This window comes from Antrostomus carolinensis, unplaced genomic scaffold (genome assembly GCF_000700745.2).
Source record: "Antrostomus carolinensis isolate BGI_N321 unplaced genomic scaffold, ASM70074v2 scaffold54206, whole genome shotgun sequence".
NCBI classification, from domain to species: domain Eukaryota; kingdom Metazoa; phylum Chordata; class Aves; order Caprimulgiformes; family Caprimulgidae; genus Antrostomus; species Antrostomus carolinensis.
In genome coordinates, this window is record NW_010323600.1 from 10517 (window position 1) to 23579 (window position 13063).

Genomic DNA, 13063 nt, shown 5'->3' on the forward strand with positions numbered 1-13063 from the left:
CTGATCCGTGGTAGGAGTGTGGGCCATTATCCAAGTATTTTAAAAGCTTTGACTCCCCTGCTCCCTTCATCCCTGTTTTGCAGATAGTCTTGGTATGTCACCTAGAGCCAACACCTCACCTCTCTGCCCATGGATGTCATAAAGCACATTGTTAAACCTTTTTGAGATGCACCATCTCTATGCTGCAATAGTAGTGCCTGCACACACAGGCTGCCACAACTGGTTTCCCGACACCTTTTGTAAGCCTGTAATGTGTAAATACATTCCCATTTTATCCCATTAGCATTCATGCTGTGGTGCGTCACTGGTGTGAGGACAACAGGAATGGCACACTGAACCTCACATAGTTATTTCAAGCTTGCTACCTCAGAGCAGCGTCGTCTAGTTGTGTAAGCTGGTGATAATTAGGGGAGCAGAGCTACACCCTGTGTCCTGACAGAGACAGAAAGAGACAGAAGCACCAGGTCTGTCAAACTGCTTAGCCTTCACGTCTGCGTTCCTGTGCCCTGGTGCTTTTGTGGATGTTAACAGACACCTTGAAAGATCAGTGCACCATGAGGAGCAACCTGCAGCACTGCTCTCACCTACCTTGTGCCAGTTCAGGCATTCCTTGAGTCAGACGCAGGAATGGCATTAGCTTACAGCAAATCTTTACAGGATAGTTAGTGCTTTGATTTCTTTACAACTGTGTCTTTAAATCACAGGAACAAAGGCTGCCCTTTACCTCGTCTGGAGTGTGGTGCAGCCCAGGCAGCAGCGTGTGGCCCTGTCCTGTGCTCTGGTAGATGCTGGCTGGACTGTCAATAGGGCTGGGCTGCTCTGTGCCCCAGGGACTGGCGTTCTCAGGGCACGCTTTCTCCTCGCCCCACATCAAAGTCCTCAGTGCTTGCACAAGCACCGCTGTTCTGCCCCAAGCTGCAAAGCCAGACAACCCCAGACACTGTACCTGCATGGGAAATGTTTCTTTGGGAGGCCTCAGCCCCACACCCACCACACATTTCCCCATGTCCTCTGAGAAGCAAGGATGGATGCACAAGCCTGAGACTGTATATGCCACTGTACACGGCCCATCACACAGATGAGCTCTGTCAGGACAGTCTTCAAGTCAAGGCAGAAGTTGTACTCTGGCAGGTACAAAGACAAGGGTTTATTCCAAACACCTTTGGGTACAAACTGTAAACAACTTGACTGAAGACAGGATCCCAACAAATGCCAGGGCACCAGAGCAGCCTGGTTCAGGTTAGAGTTTGTAGATTTGGGATAGAGAGATTGATATCCTATGACTAGAACTGTGATCGATGCAGTGTATTTGCTCCTTGTCCCACAAAATGCCCTAATCCTGCTTTTGTTAGTGAGTCTGGAGTTTGTCCTGATTAGTACAGGAAAACAGAATGCAAAATCCAAAACAGGTGCATGAGGCAGAGCACAAGGCTGCCTGGGACAGGGACGTGGCAAAAGGTTTGGCACGGGGGCTGATGTGGCCTGGCAGGAGGTGTGCAAGGGAAAGGGGTTAGCTGGGAAGGCACAGACTGAAGTGGCAGGGATGGAACATCTGCACAGAAAGGCACAGTAGGACTGGAACCGCAGCCCTTAGTAGAGAACATCCTCAAAGCCGAGCAGCAGGAAATGGTGCAAAGCACTTGGCAGGTGCAGCTGAGACAGGACCAGAAGCAACCGTCCCTCCAAGAATGTCCTGAGCGTGTAGCGAGCCAGGTGCTGCAAGGAGCGAGGTCTTTGCTCCAGGGAGAAAAGTGACTGGTAGAAACGTGGGTATTTCTACAGAGAGAGAAGAGACGACCAGAGGCAGATAAAGCTGAAGATATCACCCTGGGAGCAGAGGTAGAACCAGACAGCCCTTTATAGTGGCCACTATGGTGCATCCTCCCAAAAGCACCATCCCTGTGTCCTGCAAACCCAGCCCTGCCCTGCGCCAACCCCTCCCCAGCCCCAAGCCTCCTCTGACACCCAGCTGCCGTGGCCCAGCTGCATGTTCTCCAGCCACCAGCACGCGTTCCCTCACCTGTACAACCTCTGCTGGAACCGCTTCCACCCAGTCCTCAGAGACACGCACATGATCGTAGCTGTTCATCAGGGCCTCGATGACACGCGGGCAGGTGTGGCAGTACCGCAGCACCTGCGCCAGGGAGAGAGCAGATCAACACCACCTTTGGGCAAGGTCCTGCAAGCCCCACCTTCCCTTCCTAAAAAGCTGCTCAAAACCAGCCTCCACAGTTAAATCTAGGGAACTAATGTCCTTGCCTTATGCTGTTCCAGGAGACCAACCTCACTGATGGTGGGAAGTGCCAGAGCACCACTCCTGCAAAGAGGGTGACCAAGCCAACACCCAACACGCACAGCATGGTTCCATTCAGAAACACTACGTGCCCACAGCTTCTCCTCGGATGCAAGGACTAACAGCCATGGCTGGGATGAAGATCTCCTTCATCTGCCTCACTGCTGTGAGTAGCTGGTAAGCAACCACCACTCTGCTTTATACCAGGCTCCTTTCTGCACGTTTTTCTAGTTAGCGCACGAGCCATTCTGGGGCAAGGACTGACACCCAGTTTGCACGCAGCAAGGCTAAGGCACACACCATGCTGCTGTTGAGGGCTACACAGGGCTCTCGGGGATTTATTGTGCGTTTGGCACGGGGCTGCTGAGACACCCTGTGTCTGTGCTGTGCGCAGTGGGTGTCCTGTGAAGCACTGTGCCCATATCAGCTGCTACACAGGGCCCCAGGAAGACATCATGTGTATGTTGTGCAACATCTCTGGTGTGTACCATGTCCATGTGGGTGCTGAGAATCTTACACCACCAGCATGGCCTTGGGAGCCCACCCCACCCATGCATAGCTGCACAGAGGCAGATGCCCCTGGCTCTTGGCTCCCACTCCCTACGGCCCAGGCCAGCAGTAGCTGTCAGAGTCTATTCTGGCTGTAGGAGTGATCCTCATTATCTGGCGTTAATAGGAGATTAATTAGTGTTAATTGTTGATTTTCCTGTATTTTCCCAAAGGGGAGAGCAATCTGCTGATCTCCGGGCTGGGTAATTATTGCACTGCTCAGGAATTAAGACAGGAAATTAACCCTTTGTTTGCTGGTGTCTTGCAGAGACAGCATAAGCTGGAGGGTATGCCCTGAAGAGGAAACAAAGCCCCTGGGAGCAAAAAGGGCCAACATTTTCCAGGGCAAGTGATTAGGGAAGTAAGTACTGTCCACAGAGCTTAGCAGACAGAAGCAGGGGAGTCCTACAGGAGAACATACCCCAGGAGAAAACTTCAGGGAATCATTTACAGTCATGCCAATTCCCCTCCCTGAGCCCCTGGAAGGAGATAGGCAGGACAGCAAGCAGGCTGGCACAGAACAAGACATCCTTGCTCTCGCTGGGGCCCTGATGCCCACAGCCTTCCCTTCCCACCACGCTCCTGGCACAGCTGTGAGCCCCGCACCTTGAGGAGGGAGCCAGGCCAGATGCGGATGGCACCGTAGTTGAGGAGGGCTCGCACCACGAGCTCGGGATGGTGCTCCAGCTTGTAGGCAGTTGCTTGCAGGATATTGTGCAGTGCCGTGTTGCCGCTGTAGTTCATGATGTTGACATTTGCACCCCGGGCCAGCAGTAACTCTACCACTTGAGCATTGGCATTCTTGCAGGCCAGGTGAAGAGGGTGCTGACGGTCCCTGTCTGCAGCGTTGATGCTGGCACCGCTCTCCACCAGCAGCTGGCAGACCTGGTAGTAGCGGTCCATGTCCTGGGGCTGATGAGGCTGAGCACAGGCAGCATTCAGTGGCGTCTGCCCCTCCTCATTCTCTGCCTCCAGCTTTGCCCCAGAGCGCAGCAGCAGCTGGACGTGGTCTGTTAGGCCATGCCGTGCTGCTACGTGCAATGCTGTGTCGTTCTCCTCCTCCGTCTGACTGTTCACATTGGCACCATGCTGCAGCAGCTGCTGGACACACCTACATGGGCCAAGATGACTCAGTGACAGGCTCTCTTCTCCAGCTCCTACCCTACCTCCCACCCCTGCACCCCCACATCTGCACCATCTCTAGTCTTTCATTTTTCCCCAGGAGTCCAAAAATCCCTGCTCCTCATGCCCTGGAGCAGTGGTTTTAAGCCAGGATGACTAGTGAACAGAGAAACTGTCATCCTCATTCTAGCTAACTCTCCACAGATCTTTAATAAAGTGCCATCACTCCCAGAGTCTGCTCCCACACACCCACAGAGGCACAGAGCATGCCCTGAGCTTCCCAGTGTGAACCATCAGCTCTGCACTGCTGGTGGGCAGCAAGGCAGCAGCACCAAGCTCAGCTGCATCAGCTGAGGAGTAGAGCTTGCAGTCATCTGTTGGACTTCAGAGGTGATTGTGGTCCAGGAACAGGCAGTAAGGCCACCCCATTCAGCAGCCATTGCTGCAACCACCAACCCACCCCTTCTACACAGGATGGGGCTTGAGAGGGAGGGAGGCCCATGGTGGCCCCTGGGTAGAACTCACTCGATGGAGTCTGGGCTCTTGCAGAGGTGCAGGGGCTTGTAGCCATCCTCAGAGACAGCCTCAGGGTCAGCACCAAAGCTGAGCAGCAGGCGCACGCAGTCCGTACGGGCTGCGGCACACGCCTCGTGCAGGGCAGTCTTACCCCCGGGTGCAAAGTCGACGGTGGCACCACGGAGCAGCAGGAGCCGCAGGCAGTCTGTGTAGCCCCGGCTGGCTGTGATGTGCAGCGGCGTGGTGAGCTCCTGCTCATAGCTCAGAGACCACAGTCCTGCAAGGAAAGAGAGGTCAGGGAGCCACATCCAGCCACAGTGCACAACAGCAATGGGCCCAGACCTGCCCTTTTCCCCAGGGTACCTGATGCACATCCCCTCTTGAGAGACGTAGGTCTCCCCTCAAGGAACTGCCTCTTCCTGCCATCCCCTTCTCTGCAAGTCCCTGCCTTTGGACTGGCCTGACAAAGGCAAAGATCTGGGGATGACTCGACTGTGCAGCCATGCTGACAGGGGGCTCAAAGGAGCAGGAGCCTTGGGGCAGAGGCTGTTCCCAGAAATCGTGCTTTCCACCTGCAGCACAGGCTTTCCATTGACAGGAGTACAGCAGATGACGGGCCTGGGGCACAGGCCGGGCTGAAAGCAGCAAGGTGGCTGGGAAGAGCACCATGCATGAAGCACCGCAAATACAAGGAACCAGGCAGTAACACAGAGAGGTGCTGGAGTAGGCTGCCATGCACACAGGAGATTCATACCAGCCCTGAGCATGCTGCAGACAAGCAAGCTTCAACAGAGATCAACATCTACTACCTAGAAGAGAGCAAGGGGCTGAAACTTGCCAACTCTCAAAGATGCTGACCCAGCTGGAACCATTGCTGAGCTGGTGTGGTCTGCTAGCAAACAAGTTGCCTGCAGCTGTTACTGGAAAAGGGCTCCTTAAATCATGCTTCTTGCTGCCCTTCCATGCTCGGCTGGAGGACCATGTCCCAGACTGTGACATGTTCCACACTACATCCCTCTCACCTCTTTCTTGCAGAAGCAGCATGCAGTCAACTGTGTTGCCCAGGGCCAGGTTCAAGCTGAACCTTCTTGAGGACCTAAGGCAGGGCTGTGACAATTTCTTGCCCAGCACAACCCACAGAGAGAACCAGCAGCCCAGCACAGGCTGCTCACAGACACAACAGGCAGACAGAGCCAGGCTACAAGACCAGTCACAGAAGGAGCACAGCCTCGAGCTTGAATCTCCTTTGCCCCATGGGGAACCCTGGCAGTTCCCAAGCACTTGCACAAACCCCTGTGAGAAGGGCCAGGTACCCTGGTCATACCTCACGCTCCCAGGCAGCACAGGGGAACCCAGTCACATCCCAGTGTCCTCACTCCCACATCCCACCCCTCCACAACCCCAACAACACCCATAACACACAGTCCCAGCAATAGCAACACCCTGCAGCGTAGGCAAAAAGCTCTGAGCCCCTGTTCAGCTGTGCCACGCTGCCTGCCTGCTGTCCCCCTGCATACTCAGCCGGCGGATGTTGAAGCGGTAGTTTTTCCACTCTTCCAGGTCACTGGTGTCAAACACAGCATTGGGACTCAGGTTGTTCTCAGGGTCACTGAGGATCTTGGCCACAATCCCCCGATCCCCCTTCAGCAGGGCCTGCCAGTAGACCTGGGAAGGGCCATCCACCTTCTGCGTGCAAATGGGCTCCTTTGCACTCTTGTCTCCTCTGCCCGTGATGCTGCCCATGATGCAGGACCCAAACCCTCTGTAGAAACCAGGGCAGGACCTGCTGCTACCTCACCGGCTGGGCTCTGAGCCTGTGGGTCCAGCCCCACCAGTGCCCAGCGCTCTGTCTGACGTGCTGCTTACCAGCCCTGCCTCCCAGCTCTGCAGGGAGTGAGGACATGTCACAGCACTGCTTGGCCCAGGTTGGGGACAGCTCAGGTCTCAGCTGTTCTATTCTGGGAAGCCTTGTGACCATCCGTTTGGGCCAAGAGGCTGGTAAGGACGCTACTCTCAGGCGGCAGAGTCTCTGCAGTCCCTGGCTGTGAAGGGAAAGCCCCTCAGCAGGGCAGAGTGGCAGAGTAACTGGAAGGGTAGAAATGGAGATGGGACATCACTATGAAAACACAGAGGGAAGCAGTCTCATGGCCAGCTATCCTGCCGTCACCCAGCTGCTGCCCAGACCACAAGAGAACAACCCAGCTGCCTCCACACATCACCAGCACACCTTTGTTCATCCCTTGGTTCCTTGCACATCTCAAGCACTGCACCTCCACTTGCTAGTTCCACCCAAGCCCTTGGCACTAAACAGGTTTTAAAAAAAATAACTTTCCTGTGGCTTGTTTAATCAAAGCTTAAAGCCAAAGGACAGGTAGAAACAGGCACAAGGATGGGAAACGGTGTATTACAAGTGAAGTAAAAGCATAGAAGGAACAAAGTAGGTCCCTTCCTACTTTTCCTTGAAATTCAGCCTTGCAAAAAACTCCTGCATGGTTTTAGTACTCCCTGTCCCATTCTCTGACAGTCCCCTCACTCAGGGTTCTTCACCGCTGTCCTTTCACCCAAGACGGCATTTTCCCCTGTCCCCACTTCATTGTGGAAACCCATCCTACCCTTACTTTGTTTTCAGAACAGCACACTTTGCTCACAGTCTCTCAGCATTGTGTGCCTTTCATTAAGACCCTATGTTCTAAAGAACACATCAATCTGCACACACTAGTAGTGTTTAGGTTTAATTTTTTAGCTAAAAACAAGGTAAGTGACCCCAATAGAACACCAAGCAACAATTACCGAGAGGACCAGAGAAGAGTGTAAGATAGGGAACTTTACCCTTCTCAGTAATGAAAATAAATGACCAAGTTCTATACTGACAGTCTCCAGCATCCTCTGTCTGCGCAGACTTCACCACCTTGTCTAGCTACAATGCAGTGCATGAAAGGGTAAAAAGAGGGAAGCATCTGTCAGACTCTCACCTGATGGGATCCTCTATTTCCCCGAAGATATAAGCGGGTATCCCACGAGAGCCTGAGGTTCCCAATCACAAAAGCATTGCCAGGGAGGCAAAAGGCTATGTGAGTAAGTGTCAGTAACACTATACAATTTACACTTCCTCTGGGCTTCTTAAAATATCAATATGGATGACTTGGGAAAGACCAGGTCACTAGAATCTACTTTTAAGGTCACCAGCTGGGTAAGTTTTGAGAAACTGGCCCTGCAAGCCAGTGGGATTCATAACCAAAGACTTGGCTAGCATGAAGATTTGGATTGTTTTTTGTTCTATACCCTTATCTTCACCACCCACAAGCAGCAGCACTTGATTCTGCAAGTCCACTCTATCTGTTTGCCTCTTGCTAGCGTGGATGCCCACAAAACACTCAGTCATGGCCAAGTTTTACCAGTGTGCTCCATTGCTTTGTGCCAGGACACTTGAAAAGAGCCCACACCTCTGGGAAAGTGACCTGCATGAACAGCTCTTCCATTCTGGCACAGGGGGACTTTTGCCACCAAACTTCTGTGGGAGTGGTGCAATTATGGCCCCTCCACACCCAACACCCATCTTAAATTCTAGGATTCTGCCTGCACCTCACTAAGAGCAGACAGCAGCAAGGACACGTGCACTTCCAGATTGCTAAGCACGTCTCTCTCTTTAACACAACAGCTATGCTGCTTACTGAAAATAGATGACACTGAAGAGAAGGTGAGCAAAAGGGACCAGATCGTGTGGAAGCATGTGTGGTAGCCACAAGATGTATCTGGGCAAGGTACAGTGAGGTGTACAGATGGGAAGAAACACCAAGGATGACCAGCTTCTACCTCTTGTCACTCAGGACAGGCGTGCTTCCACCATCTCTCTGGTAGACCAGATTTCTACTCCCATTGCCCAGTCCACCTTACAGAATAGAACAGCTTGCAGGGTGCAAACCCCACATGTGAAATAAAGCAAAACACCAAATGCTTTTGTTCTGGAGCAAAGCCCCGCTCCAACTGACCACCATAAACCCTCGCACATCAATTCCCCTGCAGCTTCTCAAAGTCAGTGTTTGGAGCAGGGATCGCAATGGCTCTGCTTCACATGTGGATTTCACAATAGCAGCAGGTAGATACAGAGCAATTGTGGCTTGGTCCCCAAGCAGCTACCTACAGCACAGCCATGCCTCTTCCTCTGAAGGACAATGCTAAGAGCTCTCTGCTAGTCCCAAAGCATGTCACAGCCTCCAGTTTCTAATAAACTGGAGTAACAGATCCAATTTAAGACCTAAGGCAGGAAAATCATCCTTATACCACCTGATGCCTTCTCACCCAAGCAATCCACATCACACACATTTCACACCTATCCCAGCAATTTCCAACAGGACAGTCCTGATGTTCCCTTCCAGCAGCCCTTCCAAGGGCCCTATTCTCACCATTTGCTGGTAGATCTGCCTTTGGCCACCTTCAACAAGTCTGCTACCATTTGTTCTACAGCCCTGGAATCCTCCTTCCTCATCCAAAAGCCTTTCTTCCCAAATCCTCTTCCACCACCCTGTCTACACCACTGGGGATTCCTCTCCACACTTTTCTCAAGTATCTGTGCTCTTTCTCTGGGAACCTCCCATCCCTCCATGTCCCAGCCCTGAACACCCACCAAATTTCCTGCTAGTCCAGCGTAGCTGATCACCCTTGTTCTCAATGATGAGATTGATGGCTGCGCTCTTGGTGAAGTACTTCTGCACCATCTCCAGGTCCCCAGTGAAGAGCGCATTCTGGACCAGCAGATCCCGGCACTCCAGTGGCTCCAATCGGCTCTTCTGGCATCCCTGGCCAACTGGGCTCAGGCTGTGCTCACTGTGGTGGTACCAGGGCCTTATACGCTGAGAGCACTTCCACTGACCCAGCTGCCCCTCACCCAGCTGCAGTGTAGCAGAGCTGAAGGGAAAGGTGCAGTCCATCACAGGGAACAAACAGGACGAGTCTGAACCTTACAGTAAACAAGCTGCTGCAGGCAAGAGCCTCTTATCCAAGGCTACGTCCTTTGCAGGTCACTCCTGGGTTCCAGCTCCCATGTCTGGCTGGGTTCAGGCACAGGCCTGACTCACCCAGTATAAATAGTCCTGCTTGGCAGCTGCCCTTCACCACCTCCCTTCCTTCCAAGAGCTTATTTTCAGCTGCTGGATGCAATCACGAGCACAGATTCAGCACAGGAGAGGGGTAGCAGGCAGCCTGGAAACACTTCCCATGTGATTGGTGGTTTGCTCTGCGAAGTCTCTGCTCTGCACTGTGCTCCCATTTGGAAAGAAACGGAGCAAGGTTGGTGCAGTTGTGGTGGGGGTTAGCTAGGGACAGGTCTGCAGCAGAAGCTGTCTCAGGAGTCATAAGAGACGGAATGCAGAGGCTTTCCCCACAGGCCATTCCACAGGGACCAAAAAGACTCTCACAAGCCCCATGCCCTGCTCTGGGGAACCCAGCACCTTCACTAGGGCAGCGAGGCTGGCTACCTACACATCACTGAGCGGAACAAAGGAGGGCACGTGGGCAAGCCCTGGGAAAAGCAGCTGGTATGAAATGAACACAGTTTCCTGGCAATAAGGAAAACAGTCTCCCAAGCAAACCTTAAGAGGTTGGCAAGTGTCTTCAGGCTTCCGAGGGGACTATGCCCAGCTATGCCAGCCACCCCTCCAGCCACAGTGGGTCACATTTGGAGGGGCGAGAGATGCTGAAGCCCCCTGCCCTGCTCCAGTTATCACAGTTCACTCTGTAGGTCACAGTGTGGATCCCATTAGCTAGGGTGTTGTGCTAGCTTGAGATAAGTTTGGGATCTGTTAAACTTTGTTTACACTCAAATTACCCTCCTGTAACTAACCTGTTAATTGCCGTGTCCCTGCCAACATGAGAACCTTCCAGCTGGGCTGGCTGTGAGTGCCAGCGATGGCAACAGGAACTCATTAGCTGCTGTGGGGATTTCAGCCAGTATTCTCTCGTGTGCCTCCTTCATTTCTGCTGTCTCTTGCACTGCCTGGAGCCATCTTTTACCCAGGGCTGTCTGCATTTACCAGTCCTGCAGAGAGCACAAGGTTGCAGGGGCTAAAGAAAGGCTGCAAAGAACTATGGATCACAGCATAGACAATAGAAACAGGTCTGGGGCAGGAGGAAGGAGAGAGCCCATGAGAGGACACCATGGCAGGAAGGGTGGAGAGAGCATCACAAATAGACGGTCTCCTCTGGACAGACAAGGGGCTCAGTACAACAGCCCCAACTTGGGGAACTCGGAGTACAGAGAAGACTGGATTCTCTTGGAGGTGAGGAAAAGGAGAAACTAAGGAGAGCTCTTAGTTTCTCTACAACCTGTCTTTCCACTGCCTGCTGCCCCTGCCACTGGAACCAATGGCATCATGCTTCCCTGAGCCATGGGCTTGGGCACAGAATCCAGACCTAGTCCTTCATGCACAGTACTAGTCATGCACCCTACAACCATCCAGGAACGGCATCTAGGAGGAACACCCCTACTGCTGGGCTGAGGCCAGGTCCCTAGCCATCACACCCAGGATGCTGGCAGAGAACAGGCAGTGCTCTCACACCCAGGCAGTTTCACAGACCTTGGGCTGAGTGGGTGTGCATTTCTGCCTTTGCACCAGCTACACTGGAGACTTCCTCCCATTCCCATGGTAACAACAACAACAAAAAACCCCAAAACCACAGAACACTACCAAGCGCACACACAGACACACTCTCTCCTCCCAGCAGAGCCCTTCCTTCACATTTGCCAGGGTTCTGGCATCTGCCCTGGCCCCACAGCAAAAGAGTTCCTTTGCTTGCTCTGCCTGACAGGTCACAGGAGGGAAGTCAGGACCATCTGTCCCCTCAGCACTGTTATCTGCCAGGAGTTGTCCAGCTACTGGCACAAGGCTTTACCTTCAAATCCAGTTTACTGAGCCCACTCAATAGTGGGCAGCATGGTCTGGGTGAGGAGAAAAAAGCAGGCTCCTCCTCACTGGTTTCACATAATACCTTCATATCAGGGCCACAGGACCTTTCTGAGGCACAGACCAGCAGCACCCAGTCCTCTGGCTGCAGTGATTTCAGGGCCTTCAGCAAGTCCTTCCTCAGATGCTTTGGATCTGTGTGAGAAAGAAAAGGGTTCTCAAAGGTCAGTGAAGGGGATCACGTGCAATCCTGTGACCCAAGGCTGCCCAGAGGGAAGAGGATGCACATCCTTAAAAAAAAAAAAAAAAAAAAAAAAGTGTTGCTTTTTTTTCTTCCAGTGATTTGTCTGCTTCTAAACATTGCTGCTTTTATCGCAAGAGATTTGTTTTATCTCTTACTAAATCATCTATTTGTTTCATGATTATGCCTGTCTTGTGTCGGGGCCAAGATGAACAGAGTGAAATCAGAAAGGTTACAGCGTACTTCTTGTATGATATAACGGAGCATGAGAGACACCTTGGAATGCCTCATACTCAGAGACATTAAAGGAATTCAGAAGATCAAGTCCTGTTTGCATAGAGTCAGAGGCTGACTGTCACTGGCTTTTGGGAAGGCACTCCCTCGAGTGTGCACAAAGAACCACTGGGTCCCTTCCCACCCAGCCCCGCTAAAATGGTACTGGTGGTACCTCTCCAGAGACCACACCTTCCCCACAAGAAGCAGTAATTAAGGACAAAGCAAGAACAAGGTTGAATAGATAAATCCATCTATCTCCTCACAGCAGAGAGATGTTAAAACTAAACTGAGGTACCTAGCTGCACAGCAGCTTCCCAAACTGGTATAAAGAAACGAGGTGGAAATCTGTCCATGATGTGGGACAGAGCAAGGGTGTTGGGACTGGAATCTCTGGCCCAACAGTAACACAAGTGTGCCCATTTACACATGCTCATGTGTATGATAAAGCATGTCTGCTATCAAAACACAGATTTAGGGAGAGTACCTGGCATGAAAGATGACTGGCAAAGTCACCTGTGTAAGCTGCAAGCCTAAAGAGGCAGCATATGGCCCTATCAGGTCAGAGACTACCCTGAAAACCACGATTTTATGCAGACAGTAGCTGGTCACATACAGTAGCATGATGTATTAAAAGCTGCTGCCTTCAAAAGGTCCTCATGACACATCGTAAGTTACCGGAGCCCACACTGTGCACTTTGTTTTCTGCCTCATTCACAGATAGGACCTATGTTTTATACATCGTCCTTCCTCCTCTGATTCGACAACTTCTGCCCCTACTCCAGCTTTGCCTCTCCCAGCAGCCTTTTCTGAGAAGAGGATGCTAGAGCCATCCATTTCCTATTCAGAAAAGCAGCCAGCAAGGTCACCGTGCAAGGGACACAGATGTCAGAACCCAGCATGCCCTCAAGTACACCTGGGAGCTTGATCCTCAGCCCACTAGCACTTGGTCAGAAGGTGGCACCAAGCAAAACCACAGCTGGGACCCTGTCTAGAAGGGGCTAAACATCATCAGAATGGAGAGGACAAAGGGAGAAGACTCAATACTGCTCATACCACCAAGGCCAACAGCACAAAGATAAAGTGGTACCAGGAGCCTTGTACTACAACATAGGATTTCTACTTTGCACAGGTTGGGAGGACAGCGGAGGATGCCCACACAGCAGTCAG

At 52.3% G+C, this 13063-nt stretch overlaps 1 protein-coding gene across 1 annotated transcript; it reads right to left on the reverse strand.

Moving 5' to 3' along the window:
- Positions 1-1590: 1590 nt before the first annotated feature.
- On the reverse strand, positions 1591-9514 carry LOC104527005 (ankyrin repeat and SOCS box protein 10). Its single transcript, XM_010170610.2, has 5 exons — positions 9105-9514; positions 4490-4757; positions 3449-3953; positions 2021-2134; positions 1591-1776 (listed from the first exon to the last, which is right to left on the reverse strand). The coding sequence occupies exons 1-5, from the start codon at positions 9406-9408 to the stop codon at positions 1591-1593; spliced, it is 1377 nt and encodes a 458-aa protein (XP_010168912.1). The 5' UTR covers positions 9409-9514.
- Between the last annotated feature and the right edge of the window lie 3549 nt (positions 9515-13063).